This window comes from Gobius niger, assembly GCF_951799975.1.
Source record: "Gobius niger genome assembly, chromosome: 8".
Taxonomy (NCBI): Eukaryota; Metazoa; Chordata; class Actinopteri; order Gobiiformes; family Gobiidae; genus Gobius; species Gobius niger.
In genome coordinates, this window is record NC_136859.1 from 22,757,709 (window position 1) to 22,785,128 (window position 27,420).

The 27,420-nt window shown below is 42.5% G+C and overlaps 1 protein-coding gene across 3 annotated transcripts in view; it reads left to right on the forward strand.

The window, feature by feature from the left end:
- The window catches only part of zfpm2a (zinc finger protein, FOG family member 2a), a 119,967-nt gene that overhangs the window by 26,962 nt on the left and 65,585 nt on the right, over positions 1-27,420 (forward strand). For all 3 annotated transcript variants that reach the window (XM_079561755.1, XM_079561753.1, XM_079561754.1), the window contains 2 exons: positions 6,456-6,596; positions 14,060-14,158. In XM_079561755.1, the coding sequence (XP_079417881.1) occupies positions 6,456-6,596; positions 14,060-14,158 (240 nt within the window). The remainder of the gene's footprint in view (positions 1-6,455; positions 6,597-14,059; positions 14,159-27,420) is intronic.

The following is a 27,420-nucleotide window of genomic DNA, read 5'->3' on the forward strand; positions in this document are numbered from 1 at the left end:
TGGAGTGAAACTGGACCTACGGAGCTCCACTGAGGGCCGGCTGGCATCAGCTGAAGCCCTCGGGCACGCTCAGAGGGGCCTCCAGCATTTTAATGGCATAGTCAAATGGCAGTGTGTTTTTATGCCATTCCAATTCACATTCATTGGATAAAGAAGTAAGAGAGTGTTCATTTCTCTTTTTAACTGATACACTGGGCGCAACTACACAGATCTGAACTTACTGCGTTTATCTGTTGGAGAGAGATTTATTGACAAGCTCCTAAATGTTTGAAAGAATACCACAATTCATATGGAGATGTGCATTGATTATTAGCCATGACTTATTTCTTTCTATTGTCCATATGCTTGGAGTAAACCCTGGACAGTGCGAGGCTTTCCCATTTTTGCATAGCTGCAACTGAGAACGAGCAATTCACCTCACATCTTTGGTCAGGAGGGAGGAAGTCAAAGGAAATAAATGTAGTCTGTACTTTTAAATAATGTATATAATGCATGAAATATGTATGTAATGTACTGTAACTATTTCAGCGTCGTCATTCGCTGTCTGTTTTTCCCCCACACCGATTTCCCGGCTGTAGCTGAGTTTTGAAGCTGTTTGTTTACTGTTGATTGTAAGTGCCCAAATTTAGGAAGGCAGCCATTTCTAATCACGAGAATTACATTGCTTAGCAACCGGAAAATCTAGTTAAACAATAGGCATTGCTTCTTGTTGGTCACAGACCGCAGCTCAGCAAACATCAACCTCCAGTGAAGCTCTTCCTCGCTCCGCCCAGCTCACACACTCCTACACACACACAATATACAAATGCTAATTTACTTTTGACTTGAATTAGCTCTACATTTGGACTGATCAGTAACTGGGGAACACCTGTTTTATGGCATTTTTCCTTCAAACTTTTTGGAGGAATAGAAATGTATATTGATACATTTCTATTCCTCAAAAAAGATAAAAATGTACCTAATGAGTTGGTGAGAATTTGGTGCCTTGAACTCAAACTGTCTCCGTTAGTTCTGTTTTCACTGTGCAACAAAACTCAAAATCTAAACAGTTCCTAATGGGTTATTCAGGAATGTATCCATTAGAACTACGCTAACAGTATTTAGCGTAACATTCTGTTTTAGGCACGCTTGATTAACACAGTTTTGTTTTGTTTTTCACCTCACCATACCCTCTATGGTACAGGCTATACTATAATTTCCAGATGGGCTAAATTAAATTCTGCAGCATAAGCCATTAGCAGTTGCGTAAATGCTATGTATTTCATTGGAGTGATCAAGGATTAAATTAGAGAGTTGAGCCCTGTAACATATACATAAGTGTGCTCTCAGGCTGAGGGAGCGCCCTGCCTCCCAAAGGTCATTAGAGCTGAGAGAGGAGGCAGCCCCAGTCTCTCCTCACTGTCTTCCCGCGCTGTCTCTGTCAAACTCGCTTGGTCTCTCTCAATTGCAATTTTGCATTTATGACAAAGGGCCTGTGTAGTGATATTTGGCTACTCATATTAAGGTTACTAACCATTTCAATGTCATTATAAAAGTGAAACCCACTTAAGATACAAGGCTGGACTTATTGTAACTCGACTCAAGGCTCATGATTCAAGGTTACACAAACAGGGACTACAGATGGAAACTTGCTGTTTAGCTTACTTGATGCAGTAACTTACTAACAGTACTTTACTATGAGATTTAAATAGGCTAGGTCCTAGTTCTGTGTCTGGCTGGTCATTAGGAGCATGTTTTGTCTTGCTGACAACTGTGTAATCCAACATATTATGCAGTGTAAACTCTTCTCTGGGTGTTTTAACAGTAGAATTTCTTAACATTGTTCAAAATACATTACATTTTTTTTTTTATATTGAATTCATATTCCAAAGATATGCTGTAAATGTGTTGTTTGGAAAATGGGAAATACCCTTCGCACCCATCCTGCACTCAAGGCCCATAGTTTGTTTTTTTCTCCACACTTTTCTGAACCTATTGTTTAAACCACATTCAGATTTGACATTGAGCATGTCAGTCCACTTCTCCTCCTGCTGTCGGAGTAAACATGCGAGTGCTTCTACCTGGCTGAGAATGAAGCGGCTTCTCGCAGTTTTTCGGAGACAAAGTCCATATGTCTTTATTCCCGCCCTGCAGAGGTTTGGAGAGTCCTGCCGAGTTCCCGTGTCAACCTGGAAGTGAGGAGGGCCCCCATATCAGTGTTGGCACAAAGGGGCAGTCACGGTGAGCGCGGTTTGGCAGGGGCTGAGCTCAGGAGACCTGCTTTGGATTTTTAGGACCACAATTATGCATTCATGTTTCAGTCTCAGGTGCTAACGTTTTATCTGCAGACCAGCCTGGACGCATTTTGTAAGGACGGGAAAAACTGTGTAGGTGCGAGCTAAAAAAAAAAAAAAAAAAAAAAAAAGATTCCATTGCTTATAGAGATCTGCCGCTTTGTTCTGTCAGATTCAATTACCTCACCTCTAATTAGGGAGCTGTGGAAGAGGCTGGGTTCTCGATACACACATGACACTGTGGAGCCAGCTGATAATGCCCCGTATCGCTATCACGGCTCGGCCACAAGCGCGGTGCATTCAGGATGTCTCAAAAATAACAGCAAACCGTGAAATTAGTTGTAACTCGCATACAATTTCTGAAGTCAATATATCGCTTTTTGCATGCACGAGTTTGCGTCGTGAGATTGCCACATCTATAGGTTGGTCCTTTTGAAGTTTTAAGCCCAGATCAATGGAACGTTTTATGTTCAGATATTGTGGGAAGCAACTGAAGCTAAAAAGACCTATCTATCATGTAGGTCATTTGTGGGGAGACATTTTGATGGTTAAGCATTGCGTTACAACATAGGTTCATATATCATTTTTCTCTTTGCTGTTATTGGTGCCGTTATAAGAGGTTGCCTTGATATTTCAGGTTATTTCTATTAGATTTCTATATTTTCTGATAAGACATGCTCATTCCTACATTGCTGCCTCTGCCCCGGTGTCTCTCCGCTGCCCTTCCTTTGTGACTCATTAATCCCGTGTCCATCATAGGGTATCCGCGTATCACCCCGTTTTATAGACTCGGTGGGGGCATTACCATATCCCCTCCCCGGCTCCACTCCGCATGGCCGATCCCTATCACACACAGGCCACGGCACGAACAAAAGAGCCACTGTGATCAAGGCCGGATTCAGCCTCACGACGTCTCTATTAGCATTGGCTGCTCCTGCTGCTGCCCCGCCGCACCACTGTTTGAACAGGGCTGGGGTGTCCGCCTGTCCTGGTCGAGGGGAAGCGTCTGATGAATGCGGATGATACAGTGAAGGGTGGAGCGGCTGGATGGCATGGCTTTGTCTGTGGGCGGGGGTTCTGGAGGGGGCATGGTTTATTGAAAGATTTTTCATTTTACAATTGTGGAATGAAACAATGATGATGGAAATGTATTTACTTTACACCTAGACTCATTGCCTGGAAGTCTGCAGTATTTTGCATAGCTTTTATGCCAGACATCCTTCAACATAACCTCCAACACTTATCCCAGCTTTGGACGGACACAAAGATACTGATGTATGCACTATAATGCAGATGTATAAGGCATTTTTGAACATTATCCGTTATTATTGTTTTTGTAAGGGCATCTGATATTACAAAAAATGTCTAGTTAAAGGGGCATTATGCAACTTTTTAGGTGGAAAAAAACAAACTGACTCGGTGGCGTTATGGGTGCAGCATAGCACCTTTGCTTTCCCTCACAGTGGCATCTATGACGCTCCAGGATCATTTGTTTTTAGGGGTTCGTACCAGAAACTGTCCAGAAACTGTCCAGAAACTGTCCAGAAACTGTCCAGAAACTGTCCAGAAACTGTCCAGAAACCCCAAAACAATTGACTCTGGAGAGTCATAAAGCATTTTTTTTTTTCACATAAAAAGTTACATAATGCAGCTTTAAGATGAAAATGAAAATAGTAAATTGTTACTTTGCTGAAATGCAGCACAACTTTATGAAAATTAAGCTTTTAAAACTGTGAATTCCTTTTAATCTGTGCGCTGAAGTGCAGTGGTTGTGCGGTGTGGTTGTCCATCTGAACTGTATGGACTCGATTGATAAGGGGCAGGAGCACATTCCTGGGCCGAGTTCGTCAGCAGCAGAGCCTACAGAAGAGTGGGTCACACTGTGAATGTGACAGGATTTTAAACAGTACACAACTAAATATAGCAGGGACGCCACTATCAGAAAATGAGTTAGGAGTGTGCTGCTGGTCGTTTAGAAAGTCATTATTCTTATCATTGCTGTCTCTGAAATAATTTCAGGTCTCTCCATGCAATGAATACTGTATAATAAACTAAACATGTGAGGATGCAAACAAACTTTAGTAATCTGGCCCCGAAGTAGCCATGTGCGCTGAGTATTTCATTTTTCCATATTCAGCACAGGGCCCGTATCTCCATCGGTTTGAAAATGCTCCATTTAGTTGCTATCTGCTGGAGTGGGGAAGTGAGATGCCCTTATTCTGAGTCTATTAAAGCTCAATTCTATCTCATCTTATCTGCCTAATCTTTGTGTCTTATTGACCATGAAGTTTATCTGTGATCTCCCGTTCCCTTTATTATCTCGCACCGCCGTGGCTCTATTTGCTAGTCTGCAAAAGCAAAAGCCTCTGCATTCACCGACGAGTTGTACCCACACTTCTTATTCAGCTGTGTAATAGAATGTCTGCATAGAAACATATTTTTTCCTTTATTTCTTTCACTTGTATTGCCTTGGCAAGAGGTTTTTTTTTTGTTTTTTTTTAAAGCCACTCATACAATCTAGCCCTGATACTGTGATATTTATCTGTCTGTATCATCTTAAGTGATGGTAGCCTCATCGAGTGCCTTCACGCCTCACTTCACTCCTCAGCGAATCAGCAGAAGGCATCAGATAAGATCATAAAACTGTTCTCTCATTTAAAAGCTCCACCACCGTCGCTGCTGCTGCTGCTACTGCTGCTGCTGCTGCTGTGTCTGTATTAGAGATCTGTGCACGCTAATTCTTTTCATGTCCGGAGCTCCTGCAGATGTACGCCGCTACAAAGGCCTAATTTAGACGCCTAATGAAAAGAGCAGGCAGTTTGTGGACATCAGGGGGGTCTTTTATGGGCCACAGTGCGGGAAGAAAGAGAATTAGGATAGCCCCACTTTATGCACTCAAACGGTGACAATGTTAAAGCTGAGAGGCGGCAGCTACAATGGAACAAACAGGGGAAAGGTGGAAAGAGGGTTTCAGCGAATGGACGGTGCATTAAAAATAAAATTTGCAAGCTGTTGATGTTGTTGCATATATTCCTAAAACATAACGTTATGTTTTTTTTTTGCTTCACTAATTCATTGGCAGACATGTTTTGGAGAGGAGGAGACAAGCATTATCTTAATAAGATTTCAATGCCGGCTGAGATGTGTTTTTTTTTTTTTTTTTTCAGGGCTATTACAATTCAGGTAGCAGTACAGTATTTCCATCAACGCCCTTGATTGAAGCGAAATAGTAATATGCAAATACCAAAAGAGAGATGTACAGCTACAAGCAAAACTCCGAAATCATTTAGATTTAAAGAAATATTATTGCACAGAGGGGGGAGAAAAATTAATCACACGGAAAAGTGTCTCCTTTAAGATTGCACTGGTGTATTACCCGGAGGCATGGAATGTAAATGGAAAAATCAACATTGTACCCTGTGATAAGGCTACCAAATTAATAAAAGTATTTTCTTTTGCCTCTCCCATGCTGATGCCTGTATGAGAAGTCTGGAAAGCCCTTTCTCATTTTGTTTTCTGTGAGTGTTTTTTTTTTTTCCCTTCTTCTTCTTCTTTCCAGGTACGGGGATTAGCGTCTGAGGTTACATTCGCTCGTGTCCGCTTTCTCGAGAGCTTTCGAAGAAGGACAATGTGAAATTTAGCAGTAAAATAATAACCGATATCGACAGAAGCTTATCCGTGCCAAATAACTAAACAATACGTTTAAAGCCCGTAGTGTGATGAAACTGCAGTGCCTTGACAGAGGAGGGAATGGTCTGATATGGTTGCTAAATCTAGAGGCTGGCCAAAAGACAAGATATTATATGGATATAACGGAAGATGGCGTGAAGAAGAAGAAGAGGAGGAGGGGAGGCGGAGGACAGGTGAGGTGGGACTTATTACTCACCGTGGCAACCCCTGGACGAAAGTGAACGGAGAGCAGTGAAACACTCAGGAGAAAGAAAAGACTGCAATCAGATGGGTATATTGCTCGTAATTCATGCAAAACTTTATATACCTGATACTGACAGGGGCCCAAATGCAACAAAACTGAACACAATGGGTTTGCCGAGCTGAGTTGCGTCTGCATTGGTAGTATCTCGCCAAAGAAACAAAAGTGAAGGCAGATTTAGTTGAAACGCCGCCTGTGGGGTGTGATGAAATGTCTGAACACGTCTCAGCAGCAGTGCGTTTCTCCCGCAGGTCCTCTGGAGGATGGCCTGGAGGAAGAGGAGGAGGAGTGCGTCTCAGAAGGGAATGAGCTCCTGACCAAAGACGAGTTCTCGGCTGAGTTTGAGGCGGAGAACATGGGCTGCGAAGACATGGAGTACTTTTGCAGCAAAGGTGAGCCAACCGCACGGCTATTTTAAAACACAAAACAAGACGAGAATGCACTCCTTAAGCAATGCGAGAAGCGGGGAGCTTTTTCTTATTCCTAATGCAAGACAATGAGTCTGGCAACTGTTGTGCCAAGTAAGTTCAACTGCAGCCTGCGTGTCTACAAATAGTGTTTAGCTCCGCAGAGATGGGTGGAGAAGTGGGTTCGAGCCAAATCATTGTTACTTGTAGGTCTGTAAATAATGAAAGAAGTGAAAAGAAGTTGATTAAACCTGTAATAATTGAAATAAATGGTAGGAAAATAAGCAAAGTATACATGTTAGCACCATATGAAACAACCCAGGCTTTGAGAAGGTCCAGGAGTGGTCAGGAAACTTTTTCTTCTTGAAGATGTGAAACAGGCCTCAGTTCAGTGTTCCAATGCCCTATAGTAAAAGGAATACATTTCAATGCACTAGAGAGGATAAAGAACATATACTCAAAGCAGTCAATTTGTTGTACCAAGCATTTTCCACGAAACACAGTGTTTCCTGCCATATTGGAGGTGTTCAAATGATATCTGGCACGATCCGCTCGATAAAGTTTCTCCCATCAGTGTGGAGAGTTGAAACTATTAATTTTCGATACTTGATCCGAACATCCTCCTAAGAGAGCAGTGGTTTGATCAACGTGGCGAGAGATGGCATCGCTCACTCTGGTCTCCTCCGTCTGATAGTGTTCTGAAGGCGCGCTTTTTGCGTTACAGTCGACGCGCCAAAGCACTGGAGAGCTCGCACTTCCCTTTGAGCCAGCGCTAACTCCCTGTGAACGGCACCTGCTAACCGCTCCCAGGTCCAACACTATAAAGCGGCCCTCGCGATGCCAAATGCGCCCCGGTCGTCTTTGAACTCCAATTCAATTAGATTGCCTCTTTGTATGTTTGTTTCATTTCGGTCACACCTTGCCATCACAGGAGCTAATTTGTGGTCTGCTCCAGGTTACAGTGTGAAGATGACAGACTTGTCCTGCCCCGTCCTCCCCCTACCCCGCTTTGCTCTTCCCCCTGCGGTCGTTGCGGCAACGCTACCCCAGGTGTCCCCACTCGTACTGACGCGCGGGCGCCGCAAATTTGACTTTTTAATGAAGAACCGGCGCTTTGAATGTTGGCCGCGTCTTTCCTCTTTTCAAAGGGAACTGTTTAGAATTATTTCTCCACACTTCCTAAACTGATGCGCCCCGGGATTACATTATTGAAGGGAATAAATCTTTCATGTTTGAGGTAGGCTATGCCCCGGTAATCATATCAATAATTCGTTTTCTTTTGTTCTTGGGCAAAAGTCGAGCGGTTGCAATTGTTTTGAAATTGCAATTACCAGCGACGCCCCCGTTTGCTTAGCCTTTGTCTCCCTTCCTAATATGTCCTTCTGTATACTTCAAAGTCTTCCGCAATAACCCGGCAGCTATTAAACCGATGGCGTGGCACATATTGGTAGTTACCAATAGAAGAAAAAAAGTACGACTACTTCAAAGGGCCTTGTCAGAGGCGCTGATATTTCACTTGTTTTGGATGAAACCGCTCCAGTCCCAAATCTTCTCCCCAATCCCTGTGTTTGTGAATAAAGTCAACACTAGCTATCCAACATGTCGAAAATACTACTTTTCTAGACACTTTTTAATCTGTTTTGTGTCAAGCTTTGCAATATCTAAGCTTATAGCAGCTAAGTCTAACACTGAACATTTGAACATTTAAAACCCTGTGATGCTGCTATCCGAATTCCCTTTCTCCTCTTGGCAAGTGGTGTCCAACCATCAGGTGTAGCCATTCTCCCCCTTCATGATCCCCCTCTGCAATTAGATCTATTTAAAACGTAATGTCGACGTGGCTTATATTTGCCCCATTTACGCAAAAAAGTGCAGTGAATTAAGCGAGACGCAATCCTGGCGGTTTAAGTGTGTTATTCCTCGACTTTAGGAGGGGAGAAGAGAGCCCCCTTGATTAGCTAAACCCTCTCAAATGTGATGGCGCGCTGTAATTAGCCTGATGCGGACTCAAACGCGGGTTTTAGAGCAGCCACTCATCCCATGGCCTTTATCTTCTGCGGCTAAGGTCTCCCGTGTGAGGTTCCTCCAGTCGTGCTCTCCTCGGTCCTAGCTTAGCTTTGTATCTGTGTAGTCCCTGTCTGAAATGGGGCTTGTCAGGGGGACCTAAAACCTCCATTAAAAGTTTCAGCCCATAATAGGTATTAAAAAGCTGTAGGAACACAAAGAGGGAGTACCAATTTTCATTAACATATGAAGCACTTATTAACTTTGATCAGAGTGCGGTGAAGTAGCAAAGCTGCTTAAAGGCGCAAAGGTCAGGAAGTTGAATGCCACCAAAGACTCAGCCATTCGCCTTGTGCCTGGAAGAAGAGGGGACTCCCCCCCGGATAAAAGCACCTACAGATCCAGGGATGTAGTGCTTCAAATCGATGTATCTGTTTGAGGTATAGAGTCAATTCGCTTTGTGTTGTCACTTCACAATCAACGAGAAAGAAATAAGGAGTTGCTGTGATTTGAAAGGCTTTTGAAAGCAGAGAGCACACAGACAGCACATAGTGAAAATGTGGACGTAAGAATAGAAGCCAAGAAGATCAATTTTCTTGGATGCATGGAGACCTGAAGTCAGCTGGTGTGACAAAACAACATCATGCAGAGCAAATGTTCAATCACTGTCAGTGTTGGCTATAAAAAAAAAAGGCAGAAAAAAAATTAATAAAGTCAAATCAATGTACGTGTAAATGTCTGATAGGACAAGGTTTTAATTAAGATTTTATACATAATTGTCAGTGTTGTATTTTACAGTGATAATAATAAATTACAAGACATGTCAAAACAGTATATATTTGTCTAAAAACGTATTTTATAGACCTAAAAGAGCTTGGCGTGTCTCATAAAGAAATGACCTTGGTTTTGTCTCTGGATTAAAACCAGTGGCGGAGAGCTGTCTCCTTGTGTTCGACTGGCTTCACTTTTATAGACAGCCCTAGATCCCACTCCCACTGAAGATTTATACTCTATTGACACACCTTTACGTTTTGTCAGAAAGCAGCCTTTCTCTGAATGGGATTTTTTACGGAAATTGTGAAATTTCACCTTGCTGTTTTACCCTCTCTTTTATTGTTGGCTATCTGTGAAGTTCAGTGGGGTGTTGCCACAAGCTGTTGCCTTTGTGCGCTCCAAGTGTTGTCTGATGACAAATGACTTCCTTAGTTTGCTCTGACACTGAATTTACATGTGGCTTCATGCGTCTCATTTTCTCGATGTAAAACAGCTTTCTGTGAAGGCACTTTACATGACTTTTCAGCCCAAACTGATGATTGTGGGGGTCTTATAAATGTTGTGTCAGAACTCATCATGCATAACAAATTGGGACATTTGCACTCTTTTGAACTATTTCTCCTCAATAAAAGAATCATAATGTAGAGAAAACATTTTCACACAGAGCCATGTTTGAATGAATGCCCAGGATGGCTAAGCAAGGACTTAACATTGCAAACAACAAGAGTACCTTGACCCTTCAGTAACCCCATGGTGAATAGTCTGACATTGCGGCATTCAGAGACACACTGCAACAAACACAAAGTAGCAGAATTAATTATGCCACTTTTTGTGCAACACAGAAATAATCGCAATCTCCAGCAGCAGCAGAAGATCTCCTTTGCCACAGCTGCCAGTGCCCAGAATTGTGGATGTGGAATTTTAATGCATAGTTGAGGCTGGAGAATATGGAGAAATGCTAATTTGTGGTGCGATAAGATGAATCGAGTCATCCCTTTAGCCCCATTTGACTCAGTGCAGGAAATTAATCATTAATGTTTGTTAAGTATGACAATCTAACTGGGCCAGATCTACATGCTCCGAGACTGAGGCAGCGCGAGATAAAGAGAGGCTGCAGACACGCAGGAAAACTGCCAGATTCTGTAATGATGGAAATTTATTGGCATTTAAAGAGACAGTGGCAGAGCATTGCACTAATAGCCTCTCTCTACTGGAGTTCTCTGCCTGCCACAAATTGCATGCAATTCAGACCTATTTTTCAGATAGCATAAGTCTTACAGCTATGCTTGACTTTGGAGAAAAGGTTGCTTCCTGGAATTGACTTTATCTGTTGCAGGGTAATCTGCATCAACACCCAAATATGCAATATCAACTGACTGCTGCTGCAGGGAGGAGGCAGCCATCGCCCCAATATTACTTTCTCCAAATCATGGCAGCTCCAGTGCCAGATTGTGCCTTTAGAAAAGTGGCCGAGACTAAAGTCATTGAGCCAGACTCATATGGAACTGTACAATCCTGTATGAAGACTGAAATGCTTGCACTTCATTTTGCAGAAAATGCGACCTGTCGGCGGACTGTGGTCAGGATTAGAGCCATCAGCTCCTTAAAGTTGCACGCTACACTCCAGAGATTGACATTTTCAAGGGCTTCATTGGCTGAGACAATGCTAAAAGGGAAAGGAAAAACCAATATGACTTTGTTGCTACCTTGCTCCAGGAATTGTTTGTGTAAATCGCCTATAAGCTTATTGACCTGAATGTGTGGCGTGCTGCGTGTGACTGTGATTTGGCTACAGAGGTGTCCTTTGATGGAGCAGTGATAGGGCTGATTTTAACAGCTCACTGGTTCCTCTTGCATGCCCGCCAACCCTGAGCCCAGCAGGCCACCCCGCACCGCGCGCCCCTCCCCCACGCACCCTGCCCCGGCCCGTCTGTTCTCTGCTCACTGCCTTAAGTATCTCTATTCCACTCTGGAGGGAGCGGATCCTGGCAGATGTAAATTATGATCTGGGTGATAATGTGAAGAATAATCATTGACAATCGGTCTCCCTTGATAACGTTACAAAAGGTTTCAATTCGAATCATGAAACAAAGCACTTTAGATTACTGGCTAGATCCCGGTGGGTGAAATAGAGCACCACAATCAATCTATTTTGACATAAGTAGGGTCAATAGTAAAGTCACACTGCAATGTGCTGTATTTGAATTCTTATTACTGAACACATCCTGCATATTCGAGCAGTTCTTTCTCCCTGCTTAGCCGTTTCTCTGTGACATTTGTGCAGGAAACTTCATCAAAGCCTTGCGACATTGTTCCCTGCGAGGGTGCCTGAGCGATTGTGTTTAAAATGCATTGCAAACTGTGTTAGATAGAAGCAGAAAATCCTTAATCACTGCTTAATTAAGGAATCATCTTGTAGCTTCATTTCCCGAGCTCTAATTAAACACTTCCAATACGTTTCGTTACAGGGCTTAACATGTTCGCCTGAGATCAAGGTAGAGCCTTTAATGTTATCTCCCCGCTTTTTTTAAACTCCGCTCCATTGGAAGGAACTGTTGATATGCGCTTTTGTTATCCTCATCATAATACCAGCCGGGTATGCTAAAGAGCATCCAAGTCCAACAATAAATTACAGAGAATTCCGTTGCATGTGTGTCTTAGTAATGCACTGGGGGAGGTGGGGAGAGAGCGCTAGCCCAGGCAGACACTTGCATAAGCAAAAGTGGGTCATAATGACCTCATGTACTGTAACTAGGACGTGAACAGACTTCCCTTTCAGTACCCCATCAGTCTTGTATACATCTTTCCTGAGTGTGAGGTAGAAAGCTGACATCCTTTTGGCTATGTTTGCTACCTCCTTTGAAGTGAGCCATGTCAAAAAAAAAGATAAACATGCATGGTGAGTGCTGTTGATCTGAAGATTAACCTATAACTGTGCATGGTGCAGTGAAGTCCCAAGGCAGTTGTCACCACGAGTAAAACATAGCACACATTTTAGGCGCAAACCCTTCAAACCTATTCAGTACATATGGTATACAGGTACATTTTAATACTTCTCATGAGTCTTGAGAATTTTTGCCATCTTTATATATTCACATTTTATATCTAGACATCCCCATTCCAACAGTACGAAGTGTAGTAATCCATTGTGTTAATCCAGGCCTGCCCTTGACCGTTCACTATTGGGTTTAAAACATCAAAGGGATGGAAACGATAAGGTGACAAAAGTGGGAGAAATGTTTTTCTGCAAACCACCGACTAGCCCCATACGCCCAGGGCAGGTTTGCTCTTAGTTGCAGACTTTGGAAAGACTCTGTGTCAGCCACATTGGATTTATTTAGAGCACTGCACTTGGGGCATCTACTAAGCACTGATTTATGTAGCTATAAACTTAGAGTACAAACTGTGCTTACTGTATGCATACAAAAATACATCTTTTTTACTCACAGAGCTTTGAGGAACACTGTGTTCAGTGTATTGTGGTCAGTATTATGTTTCTAGAGATGAAGGTGGGGACTGTTTAACAAGCCCATAGCCCTTAACATCCTGGATAGAGATACCCAAATATCCCAGAGCATGGTGAAGGTGCGCCGCAGACTGTAAATCAGCACAACATCCTATAACACACATTTGGGCGAGCTCCACAATAGATCAAACGGTAATAAATAGCCACCTCGCTCCCACACATTGCTTTCCTTCCTGTTCTGTGGTCCTGCCTCCTGTTCCTGCAGGCACTCATGGGAACCCCTTTACATAAAGTGCACAGCTGGACCTGTGTCCTCGGAGCAAATACATGGACTGTAATTTATAGAAATGGCTTTTCTCAACCCTTTTTAAAATGTAATGAATCGACAAAATGAAGATAAAGCAGTTATTTTTGCTTTTTTGTTTTAATATTACTATTGTGGTGTTGAATTTAATTACATTATTAAAGTCTGACAAAAAAGAGTTTTAACTCTGCATTTAACTAGTTTGCAGTGGTTCTAACCCAGCCAACCAACCACCAGGCCTAGACAAAGATCAAATAAGGAACAGAGTGTATCTAAAGAGTCTGCAATAAACTTAAATTGGACTAAATTATGTCCAAACTGTTTAAGCCGGAAGAGAACACTTAAATTAAATGTGTTACAAAAACATGAATTAAATCATCTCTAATATAAATGATTAAAGTCTGAAATTGGAGGACCCTGCAAATACCACCAGTAGTTCACAAACCAAAGTTTGAACACCACTATACTAGTACAGACAATTAATAATAATAATAATACCTTACACTTTATTGCACTTTACAAGCCTGTGTGACAAGTTTCTCAAAGCGCTACACTGTACTCAGTGTACTCGCTCCATACTCAGTGGGTAAGCTACTATGGTAGCCACAGCTGCCCTGGGTAGACTGCCAATTCGTGCCATCGGCCACTCACACATTACTGTCACACAGAGAGTGAAGTGTCTTGCACACAACAACAATCTGCAGGGGCCGGGATTCGAGCCGCCAACGTCTGGGTTCCTGGATGACCCGCTCTACCATCTGAGCCGTGGTCGTCCCAATTAGGGCCAGCAATGATTGTTTCCACATTTGTTTTTCTGTTAATTCTGTCATTGCATTTACAGGCACCGTTTGATCATATCTTTCTTGAGTAATGTTTTATGTTGTTTTTTGTGCCTGGCAGGAGAGGATGACGGTAACAGAGAGACAGGGGACTCTGAGATGGAGTCGAGCGAGAAGAACCGTCAGGTTGCAGGGGGACCAGACGAATGGGACGGGCCAAGTAAGTGAAGACGCTTTACTCAATATACCAGAGGATTGCAGAGGATTCAGACAAAAGAATACGCTAATTAAAGGATCTTTACTGAAGATGAAAAATATGTTTATATATCCTTATTTCAATGTGGTGCTTTTAAAGCACTAACCACATATTTTAGTTTGTTTAGGCCCCTGTAAGACTAACTTTATCAAGGTGATGGATATTGCATTGAATTTGCAATTACCACTCAGCTCCGGTTTGGAGCCACTGCTGAATGCACAAAATATGATTCCTTTTAATGCATAAAATGACCTCGAGAATTTATTGCAGGTACATGCATTTGTCAAAAAGAGAACAGTAGAGAGTGAGGGAGAAAAAGTGGATTTAGGCAAGTTGTGCTGGCTGGCTCTGCGCCCCCCGGGGTGTGTATTTTATACTGACAGTGAATCAGTGTTATCGCGCCTATCAGATAATGCATTTATCATTAAATTTCACATTTGCATTTAAATCTGGGGAAGGAAATGAGCATTGCTGGCTAAAGATAAGAGTGCAGGGACGACAGTAATAAACCATCACTGTGATCAGTCAGAGACAGGGCTGAGGGGGTCAGCGCCCAACCATGGGCCCTGACAAAAAAGAAGGCAGCACACAGGGAAAACGGCCTTTTGGGCAAGGAAATGCTGAGCTTCAAAATACTGGGATGGATGTAGCATGAAGAGATGTATGACTGGCTGTAATTATGCTTCTACTTAGCCATCAGAATGAGAGCTCAGAGACACAGTGAGGGTGGCAGCGGGAGAGAGGAGACAGTGCTGGTGAAGGCAATGGATGTGTGAAAGGCAGAGATGATGTGAGACACGAGGACCATTTTCTGTTGTTGTTGTTGTTGTGTTACATAGTGTAAAATAGCACTGAGCACAGGCTGCCTCTCCTCAGAAGCATGCTCTTACATACATCAAGCCTCTTGTCTGAACTCCAAACCATTGAAGGAGTTCATCATGAGGGTCATGTGCGTTCATTTAAGTTTGCTAACATCCCTATGATATACTAACCAATTAGTGAGTTACTTGCACTGAAGCATCTGTGCCCCTCCTCTGTTTTCTCTATGGGCTGCGCAGAGTGGGCAGAAATTAATCTTGGCACATAATAATGCCATTCACTCTCCAATCATGCCTGCCATGAAAGGTCATTTCCCTTTTTAATTTTTCCCATTGTGCTGAAAAAGTCAGATGGCCATGTTATAATTTGAATAAAGCAAGGAATCAGACAATCAGATAACATTTGAAATGACATGACTTCCTGTTCAAAGCGATTAAAAGCAAATTTATTTAGTTTGGAACTGTCTCTCCTTTAATCTCTTTGTAAATGTTCAGATAGCGAGAGTTGAAAAGTTCTTTGTTATTCTTTGGCTTAAGTTTAAGCAGGTGTGATTATGATCACCAACAGATAATTTTTAATCACCGTGCATGTGCATGTGAATAGGCTGTGTAATGGCCGTCACATAGAGAGACTGAAGCCTTTAATGAGGTGGGCTCACTGGAACATGCCCACCTGCTTTGGTGAGTCTATTGAAGCACCTCCATAACGTTTCCCTTTTGCTGAGTAACAACAAAAGCCTTTACAATCTACATGCTGTAATTGAACTTTTTGTGCCTCTTTTTCATGTCCACTTTAGTAAGTCGTGTCGAGTACGGTCCTGTGCTGTGATTGTCTTTCTGTGTGGACCAGTGCGGAGCTGTAGAGAATGACTCACTATTAATCTGATAGCCGCTGGTGTGTGTTGTTCGCAGTGCTGGGGATGTGATGTGGAACACCCAGTGAGTTTCTGCCTCTCCTCTCGTCTCCACAAGTATGTCCTTAAGCCAATCGTGCTCTGATCTGGTGTCTCGTGTTCATTTCTCGTCACGGATGTTTCACTGTGATTTGTGAGATAGCGTTACATGCTATTCTTTTCATTTTCATGGACTAGCAATGATATGGATCTGACTCCGGCTTTCTCTCTGCTCTGGGCTAATTGGGAATGGTGTGTGGTGCTAGCTAACTCTGCTAATGAACTTGTTCACAGTCTTATCTAAATGATTCCCATGTAAACCACACCCCCTCATAAAAGTCAGCCAAATGGCAGGGTTTTCTTAAGAACAGTGTGGTTGAGATTACTGCTACTGTATCCTAGCCATACTATGTACGAAATGTTTTAGAAGCATGATCTGGAAATTGACTTTGGGTTGTTTTTTAAATGGATTGGATATTTTAAAGCATGTGAACAGTAAACTCAACTAAAAACACAGTTAGCATTATTTCATTGAAGCCACTTCAAACATTTTATGCCACTATGCTCCACCTCATCTTCTAAAAAGACATAAATCAAAAGCACAGGCTGTTTGCTACTGAGGGAGGAGAGTGTGACAGAGGGGTAACAGAAGCAATATGATCACCTTGTCCGTAAATCTCTTGGCTGTTCCTGATGACCGGCGTTACCCAGCATGCTCGGCGGCCTGTGCCAGCTGGACAGGGGCCAGGTCGAGGCAGGGGTCGGCCCATAGAGAGGCTACCTGACAGACACACAGACAGGGGCCTCAAGACAATCCCCTCTCCTCCCTCCTCCACCTACATCAAACATGCACACGCAGCTTCACTCGGATGTAAAATGTCCCGAGTCTCATTTTTGACTCCAGCCAACCCAGGAGCGTCGAGCGTCTGTGGCCATTCCTCTTTCTGTCATTTCCAAAAAAATAAAAAAAAATCGTCAAGAAAAAAACACAATAACCATTTCAGGTTTAATGCACATATGTCATGCTAGGAGGAATGGAGGAGCAGATGGGCACGATACTGTGGCAGGTGCCTCAACAAATGTTTGCGGTCGCCCGAGCTGCTATTTATATCACGGTGAAACACAGAGACACGCAAATATTTGCAAAAGGACAGTGAGCCCTTTTTGTTGGGAGTCAAAGTGATCACCAAAATAAACAGATGGGATTCAACCTTCGGGCCATCAGGAGCAGGACTTTGAAATTCCCATAGTTCTGCTGAAGAAGGAGGCTTTCTGTTGTGCAAATGTGAGAACACAAAATGAAGCATATGCATTATAATGTTCAATTCATGGGGCAGAGAGTATAAAACTTGGCAATAAATATCCTACACTTTTGCATTATACTCGAAAAGGCATTTCAGCATTTGCTTATAAAAGGAGAGGGGGGGGAAAAAACTTCACAAATCCGTGAAAGTTCCCTGCCGTCAATGCTTGCGCAGCGCTCATCCCTCAGAGTTCAGTCAGGTTGCTCTCAGTAAACAAGGCTGCTTCAAACTCAGCACCCGAGTCCATTATAAAGTCAGGGTGTCGTCTGGAGGGAGGGGCATGTTGAAATGAGCGAGAGAGACAAACGGAGCGCCCAGATGCAGATTAGGCTGCAGAAGATGAGGGTGTAAAAGGGATTTAATGGTAGGATGGATTAGAGAAATCCTTGTAACAATGTTAAATAATTATGGTTCCAGCCGAGATCAAAGCGCCATTGATTGAACCCCTCCAGCCTCGGCACACGGAGTCTTGGAAAGCAAAGATTGGTAAACTCAGACCACTCCGGCTGCTCCACTTAAATTGGATTGGAAATATTAGGATACAGATGAATCCGTCAGGAGGCTTTTTCGCGTGCAGCTTTTTGTCACCGGAAATGTAGCTTTGGGAGCGCTCTGAAGCCTTGATAGCGCACTGTCTCCACACAATCATGAAACGAGGGTGTCGCAGCTGTCTCCGCTGATACCTAAGCGTTTTAAGTAGACTTATAGACACACTTGACGGTTATATCAGCAAAAACTTTCAGCGCACACTTTCATTTTAGTTTTTTTTTTCTTTTTCTCCCACCTACGCTTTCTTCGTAATCAAGAAATTTGGACGTGCATCATGGCAATTGAGTGTGTAAAGAAAGGCAGGTTTTTTTTATCTCACTTCTCCAGGGTTTTATTCAAAGTCTTCTTGTCAAGTCTCACAAAACATGAATGACATAGAGATTTCTGATAGCCACGATGAAAGGCGTCATCAGCGCTCCTGTGAGTTCTGCGCTCTGAGTGATGTAGAATTAAACTGCAATCAAAGCCAAAACATGTAAACACCGTTAGTCTCATCCCAATTATTCAGTTTCTTAAGACATTGTTGATGAAGGGCTTTTCGAATTCACGCATCACCTGTATTTGGGGGGGGGTAAAAAAGCCTGTTCAATTTACCATATGTGATGATAATGACAAAGAAATGTGCAACAAGAGATTAGCCAAATCACTGTACTCCGATGCTGCGTGGTCTTGATGCAAATTCACTCGCTGATCCGCTATACTAAGAGGCTTTATGGAGGAACTTCATGCTTGTTAGTCATATAATCTAGAATACAATCACTGTTCTTATCTGCAGGAGCGCACGGTGCTGTATCCACTTGTATTTCAGCGAAGATGTGTGAAAAGGTACACCATTAAACAAAGAAAAGTGCACTATTCTACCACAAAATTACAACAGACAAAAGAGAGGTTTGAAATTTAGGAGAGTTGACCTCTGCAAAGTGCTAATTGTTTTTTGTTTTTTTGCACCTTTCCACTGTGATTAACCACTTACCCCCCACCTGAACCGAGTGAGTTTTCTCCAGTTCGAATGACTTTTTGAGCTTATAGCCTATAGGCCAATGTAATGCCTCATTTGAAAGCTAAGACCTACAAAACTGATGGATCTTTTGCCTTGTGTTGTTGCCATGTTGACGTTCACTGTTGACGTTCACTGTTGACGTTCTTTTTCTTCACATTTTTGTCTCTTTTTTGTCACATTTTTGTCACATTTTTGTCATATTTTTGTCTCTTTTTTTGTCACTTTTTCTTCACAATTTTGTCTCTTTTTTGTCACACTTTCGTCTAATTTTCTTCACTTTTTCGTCACATTTTTGTCTCTTTTTCTTCACTTTTTTTATGGATTTTTGTCTCTTTTTTTGATTACATTTTCATTTTCTTCTTAATTTGATGCCATTTTGACACTTGTTTCCTAGAAGTGTTTTAGATTTGGGTAATGCCAAATTGAGAGGTTTTACTAATTCACACCAAAAAATAAAACAACCATAAACTATAATGTCTTTTAATCATAACGTGAGAATTCATAGCCCTGTTCCAAATAAGGTCTGCTGGTGGGTGCCCCCGGGGGTTTTGACACCCATCGCGTCTTCCTTTAACTCTTTGAGTGTGCTCTGCTCTGCAATGCTCGCCCTCCCAGGAGCGCAGAGGCGCATGTTTTTCTAAGAGGTATCGTTGTAATTGGGTGAATATTTGATGTGTGTGTTTAGCATTAGCATTGAGACCCTTGTGCAGACAGTGCCGGGGGGGTAACACTGGCCAAACTGGATTGCTCAAGTGAGACTGGTTGGATTTCCTTTTTAGTCTTTTTAAACACAAATCAGACTATTTTGGAGTGAGCTTGAAGAGCCTTTCATGGGTGAATTTGTGCCATTTTGACGGATCCACCTCCTGTGGTCTTGGAAAAATTGCTAATGTTTCCCAAACAAAACACGCTGTACCTGCAACTTAAGCAGCTTGCTTTTATACTCGCTAGTAGTGGAGAGTAATAGGGACAAGGACAGTACACAACAAGGATTTTTTTGCATATTTTTTTACCTTCTCGTATTATTATGTATTATTTTTAGTACTTCTGAATCCTGAATCTTAAAATACTGGGTTCAGCTGTAGATATAACATAAAACATTAAGGGGTATTTTATTGTTGAAATCCTCTCAATCACGCACACCTTAACCATACCGGTCTTCATATTATTCAACAATTTCGTGAGAAGTATCAGCGCCCCTGGTCCTGCATTTCCCACCTGTTTTGTGCCCGGGTGATGGGGGGGTGGTCCCGTCTTGTCATGTGAATGAAAGCGCCAAATAATAGTAATAATAGCGACAGTAAAAAGTTCATAAAAGTGGCATGTTCCCTCCCCGATTGTACGAGTGCTGCGGTATTCAATTATGCAATTTTCCATCGGCATATTAATCATCTTTTAAACAAACAAGCCTGCGTTAATTAAAGCAAAGCATGGATAAAGACGTGTTGGTGGATCATCACTCTGTTTATCACCGCGCACAGACCGCAGTGAAGTAAATTCGGGCTGTGAGATGAATTTCAATGTTCTCCCCCTCTCTCTTTTTGCCATTGTACATCTGTGTGCCTTCACTGCACTGTGCGTGAGCGTGCAGAGGTGTGGGGCGAGTGACGTTTCGTATTGCTCTGTCTTTGAAAATGATGGAGTGAACGATTGGGTGACGGGAAAACATGTGATGGGCAATTCTGTGGTAAATTTACAATGACATTTTTTAGGGGAAAATGTTAAGGGTTCAACAGTTTATCGAGATAATCTAAACACACTTGTTAAAGCAGCTTTAAATATACTAAGTGTATATTTAAGCCTGTCACGATGGCAAATTTGAAGTTTAATATTTTGAGGCAGGAAAGTATCACGATAAACGATGTTATTGACTCTAATGATACTAGAGACTGTCAACTCTCAGGCATAAGAATGACAGTTCTAAAAGTGCATCATCATATCCTAAAATACCACACAAGTTGTGATAAACATGAAATATAATGAAACTCCTTTGGCTTCAGTTAGAATTCAAGGTTTTAAAAAGAAAAAAATAAGGGGAAATGCTAATAGATGTACCGACGATAAATATCGAGCCCAAAAATGTATTGTTCATCTGTCATTTATTGAACGATAAGTCGATATAGTAATTATCATGACAGCCCTATATGCAGAAAAAAAAAAGACAAAAACAAGGTGCAAAGACATTTAAATACTGTCAAGCGTCTGTAAAGTATTTGTAAAGTCTTAATAAATGCTTAATTCATATCATCAAACATTTATAAAGAAAACCGTGTGTATTTATGAGCAGAAAAAACTAAATAAACAGTACAAAAATACTACAGTAGCCACTTCAGTTAAATGAAAATGTGAAAATGATTGATCATAAATATGACGTTCAAATTTAAAATCCAAGTTTGATTGAATATTAAATGAAGACACAGGTGTGCGAGCTGGTCAGTCAAGAGTAAACCTAAGTCTAAGTGTGACTCTGTATGAAAACCATAATTACTAAACCCATTCAGCCGGGTTTTTCTATGCTGTAATCATTCCATCCTGTGTATCCTGGACCTTGAGTAAATTTCCGCCAGACGGCACAACACAACACAACACACAGGCCTCCGATTGTGTGCATCCCTCGACATCTTTTCAAGTCGTAAAAAAAAAAAAAAGCTGTTTTGCTGTGACGAGATTGCTCTGCGCGATTCACATATTGCGATTCGAGCCTGTGGTCGGCCATATTGAGTTTACAGCGGGAACTACATGACATCTCTGTACACCCCTGCCTTGCTCTCCTTGTCGCCTTTCTTTGGCTTTTTGTGCCGCCTGTGTGCCTCACTCATTGGTGCGAGGGGATGGAGATTATTCAGGATTTGGTTAGATATGGGCCTTCTCTAATCATAGCTGACTGCCTCCACTGTCATTCAGTCACTAAATAGAAGTGTGTGGCGGGCGGGCGGGCGCGGGGGCTGTGGGGGGGGTAGAGTAGAAAATGTCCCGGAGATGGGAGCAGCCAGACAGCCATAGCGAGTATGCACTAGAGTTGAAAAATATGGGAAAGCATCTGTAGACATGTGGCTTGTACCCTGTCCCTTCTTTGTACGGCTTTATCAGCACGCAGCGCTCGCTAAACCTGGAGTCTCCTCTTAACTTAAACATAAGATCGTTGTGGTTTGAAGCACTCGGCTGCTCTTTGCCTGCAATGTGCATCTAAAAAAGCCAAACAAGTCCTCCCGGTATAGTGTTTTGCTCATCTCCAAATCACACCTCACGGAGGAAAAAAAAAAAAAAGTAGTTTCTGCTGTGTTAGCTCGAATCTAAATGCACTCAAACATACTGTTGCACTAGAGTCACCCACGCATGCACAACCCCACCCAACCTCCCGGACCGCCATCACAAGAGGGAGAGAGGGAAGGGGAGAGAGATGGAGATGGTCTGAAGCAGGAGGAGGAGGAAGGAGTGAGAGAGAGAGAGAGAGAGAAAAGTCAAAAACCTCCACATAACAATGCCAGAGAAAAATCAGAACATTTTCCACCGAAAGATGGGCCATTTCCAAATCCTTGTGCCCTATCAGACAAATTAAAGTAAATCAAGCATGAAATGAAGCAGAAGAGCCCGGAGATAAGGCTCCTTTAAGTCGTTTACAGATTAGGACAGAGGGAGAGAGAGAGAGAGGGGGAAGAGAGAGTACGAGAGAGAGGGAGAGAGGTGCATGGTCGGTGCCACTGAAGGCTGAGGCTAGTTTCTCATTTCACAATAGCAGCCTGTGTATAGGATTACTCTCCCCTGTCACCGACATGAGCAGCAGTGGAGGGAATACAAGGCCTCGGAGTGTGTCCCCATCACAAATGCTTCCGAGAGCAAACATCTCCACATGTCATCGACAAACGCCCCGGCCCACTGTACCTGACCCAACCGCAAAGTACCCTCGAGTTCCGGTGTAAATTCTTTCTTCCTGGAGCCACTACAAAACAGTGCCTTAGCGTTCGCCCATTAAGACTGAAAGTTAGGGAACAGGGGGCACAAACAGTTACTCGTGTTACTAATAATATAATAAAGCATACACATTTGGTATACTGCTGCATTAAAAGTGTTAGAGTTAAAAGTTAAGAATTTAATATCTGATAGTTGAAGGAAAAAATCACGATATCTAGCAGATTTTTCCCCCTTTTTGTGTAGAGAGCAAGGTTAGTTTCTTTAGTTTATATCACAATATTTTTATTTTCCACCCACGGTCCACTCTAAACAATAAATCTGGATTTCAGACCAGAACGCTCAGCTTTTCCACCCTTCACCTATCGCTCTATTCCATTGGTTTTGTCCGTTCAACTTTCGTCCCTGTTTACAGTGAGCCCTAAAACACCATGATTGGTTGAGCTAAGTCACGTGATCTTACGGCTGTCACTTCCTAAGCGCAGCGCTAGGATCAGGTCTGAATACATAACTATGCAGGAGAAGGAGGGAGGGGGGGGGGGCGTGCACAAATTATATCCTCAAATTTTGTGCCGCCATGAAACGGCTGGTTTATTACGTGCCGTTCCATTTCCTGTCTTACATCGGCGGATTAATTGCTGTTTTATTTTAGTCCTTGCAAATAATCAAAACATAATTATGAAGCTAGTTGCTCGTGGAGATATTTTGCACACGCACATAAGCGTTTCATTCATGCGTGGAAGCAGAGGCGGACCCCCCCCCACCCTCCCGCCTGAGCCCACCCTCCCACACAAGAAAAGGGTGCTCCAGTGCACACCTCTTCATACTTGATTTGGTCTTCTTGCATGTATCTGTATTTTGGCTAAGACGCAAAGATCGAGGCCCCGGTTGTCGGTTAGCTGCCTTCCCGAGCCGTGACCTTGACCTTGCTGGCGGTGGTGCTATGGACTTTTTTTTTAGGTTTAGCCCCTTTATCGCGCCATCTCCAGGCATTTAAAAATACTCCTGAAAACTCAACGGTTTAACCCGCTTTTACGCTGTTCACATCAAAAACTGGATGAAAAAAAAAGGAGAGCTTAATCCATCTTATCTGTTGACTGTCAAACTGCTCCGGCTAAAACCTACTCACAAAAGACAACTAGGTCACCCAGGAAAAAAAAAAAAAAAAAAAACAGGATTCCCCTGTTACCGGAGGAAGGCTAATAATTGACTTGGGATGAGAATCAGGAGTACTTAAAATAGTCTCCTCCTTAATCATCTTTATTAGCAAAAATAGAAAGTAGCTGTGTTTCGGTCTGCACGTGCAAGCACAATAATCAGAATAGCAATGTGAGTGGTTGCAGTTATCAAATCGCAGGGACTGTAGAGACTTTGGTAATGCGAAATCTCCAAGAAGTCTTATTTGTAAAAGCCGCTAACCCTGTAGCTTAGACCTCTATAAACATGTTCTGAAATGCATGAATATTCTTTTGTTTGTTTAGCTGTTCATATTTCCGTGTTTTCTCAAATGTTAATCCTGGGGGTTGAAATCAAGCTGGATTTTAAAACATTAATCGCACATCTGTCCCCAATACACTTTGAAATTGAACTTTTGCAGCTGTGTTTACTTTGGTTTTATTTGTAAATTATTTATTATTGCCAAGCTACACATGCTAACTTGATGGGCAAAGTGTCTTGCCAAATGACACCGCTTTATGCAGTCTGTCCACCAAGTTACTTCATGCTTTTTTTTGGTGCTACTTTTCATGTCATTGTGAAACAGCACTTTTCCTCGTTTGGTTCATTATTATACATATTTATTCATTTGTGAAAAAATGATAAAAACAAAACTTGCACCTCGCAATTTTTTCAAGAACAATCCTACAATTACATCAACCAGTCTATATACTTTTCGGTAAATGTACTCTCTGTGGACTGACAAAACAGCCATTTTCTGCAGAGTTTTTGTTTTTTTTCCTCTGTCTCTGTCCCAAAACACATACTTTTCCAGTGAGAACACCATCAATTACTCATCCACGCTGACAGATCCAGGTGGAGTAATGTCCTTTTGACGCTTTCGAAATTTTAAGAAAAGCGTTTAAAGCAATCTTGATTCCCTGCCCGAGAGTGCCGCGTGTGTCCTCTAGATGTTGTCAGCGATACAGCGATATCTTGGCATGGGGACAGTCATTCTTTAAGTTTTGCTGTCGTCTTTTACATGCCTATCAATAGAAATTGCAGTGCTTTCCCGAAAAGATGGATGCCCGGGAGATTGTTGTCTGCGGCGCCTGCCTCTGACTTGGCCGTGCTATTGATGAAATGGTGCGTCTGACAGAGCGTATATTTCAATTGTTCAATGACACCAAGCAGCAGCTCAGTGTTGATAATGTACTGCCGGACCAACTTTGTGTAGGACAGACGGGAAAGAGTGACGCCCTATTGTTGCTCTTGTCTTTTGTTCTTTTCTAATATTGTACAGAGGAATTGTACATACTTCTACAGATATTTGCCTAAACTGTTGGCGAAATACTTTCTCTTCAAATGCTACATGGGTTGCTGTAGATGTAGAAGTAGTGGTCTCTTAAAACAAGGTGAGATAATAGCGCGGGGTTATAAATGTTGCATTTTACTCACCGTGACCTGATAATAACAGTGTGGGCAGAGGGGGGAGAAGAAAGTTCATGTCTGTCTTATCAAAGCTCTGTGACATTTCTGCCTCTGCCGTAAAATTTCATATCACATATCACTTTCAAAGATGGGCCACCTTTTGTTGAACTGATACCGAGCTCCCCATCTTACCCCATATGCTCCTCCAATGGTTTATTAATTTATTGCCCATTTGCCAAACGCCGTAAGGCCGACTATTGAGAAGATCGAGGAGGACATATCTGAATTGCCTCTCACAGGTTATTGAACTCTGAACACGACATTGCTCAAAGCAGCCCTACACCTTACAGTCGTGGTTCTAAAACTGGGGGGCGGGGGGGGGTGCCAGTGGGGATACATGAACTTTTTGCTCCTTTCACCTCTTTTATATACAATTTACAGAATAGATTTTAGGCTCCTCTAGAAATACCAATACTCCGCTTGGTAGAGATATTATTTTAGAGCCTTCAGTTTGGAACTCCCTGTCACGTATACACTATATCTCTTTATTTCTATGGTATCCGCATTGCCCAGTAATAATACAGCATAAAGAACCAGCATTAACAGTCAGACAAACTATCTGAAATCTGACTGTGCTGTGGAGAGATGATGATGTAATTTGTCATCTCTGTCCCGCAGCAGAGGGCTCATTCCAGGCGTGAAACTGTATTAAGGAAATGTATTCTTACTATTAATGGGACTCCATACGCACGGCGCTTTATGACCGACTATATAAGTTGATAAAGTGCATAGGGAATGCACACAAATAAAAAGTTGCATTGAAGCTGCTGCACAGGGAAATGAAGACGGCTGCTCTGGTGTTTTGTCTTAAGGATAGATGGGATACTTTGCAAATCATAGAAAGAGGCCAGGCCCCATTGTGTTATTGCTCATATAGGTTTCCAAACAGTCAGGAGCAAACATGTTGATAACACATTGAGATAAAGATTGTGTAGAAGTTCCAGCTTTCAGTTACCGTAGTGCGAAAATTAGTTATTTATTTTCAACCCTGTATTGGGCTTGTTTTATGTCTTTATCTATCTTAACCTTACACTCTTCCGATGCTGGCTCTTTTTTGATAGCACGCTGGCACTGTGCCATTGTCAAACCCATTATTCACACGTGGGCTATATCATTGAAGCTAGTGATGAGGTTCCCTGTTCCGCCGCACCATAGCCCAAAAGCAAGACAGGAGACATACACAAAAGAGTACAAAAAAAAAAAGAAAACAGCAGATGCCAGCAAGGAGCATCTTGGGCCCTATCTGACGAGGATCTCCCAGCACAAAGGGACATTCAGTGGTCTGCCAAGTGTCTGTGGAGTGCAGGAACAGAGCCGGGACTGTAGCGACAGATGATGATCTTATCGAGGGAGGGGTGGTGGGGGTGAAGGTGCCCCGGGTTTGGGAGGGGGCAGGAGGGGCTCTTCAGCTACATCCTGGGGCTCCTTTTGCCAAGTGTGTGGTATTTGAGAGAGCAACAGCTGGTTCGGCCATTTTGAAATTTGCTGAATTGCTTTCATAAACTGACCTGTTTTTTTTTTTTTTAGTAATAGCATTGTCTGTATTGTAACAGGTTTCAACACATTATTTCACCGTATGTAATAATCTCAACATAAGGTTTTTTCCCCATCAGGTAGGTAATGGTTTTGGCTAGTATCACTTCCAATTCATCCAGACCTGGAACTAGAAAATGTATTATATTGTATTTATTATGTACGATTCGCTTCTTCCTTCCGAGACTTCTTCTTACTCTCAAGTCAAAACTGACTGGCAAACGCAATACTTCTTGGGTGACCGAGGACTTACGCAAACATCGTAATGAGAATAATTGTCAGTTATCCGTCTGACACCTGGACACATCTGTCTGAATAATCTCCACTGTTTGCAAACGTGTGCCTACCGCTGCAGACAATGTGTTGAAACCTCATTATTCATGCGCAGGACTTATTTTGTGTGGAAATCTTTCACTAGTGTCTGCAACAGATGTGACAGGCCATCTGCGAGCCAAGGTCCTCAGGCAACATTTGGTGTGAGCTGCTCACAACTGGCACCCAAAACATGGTGGACGCCACGATGCACAATTTCAATCGGACCCCCCCTCCCCCGCCCCCCACATCCGTGCACCTT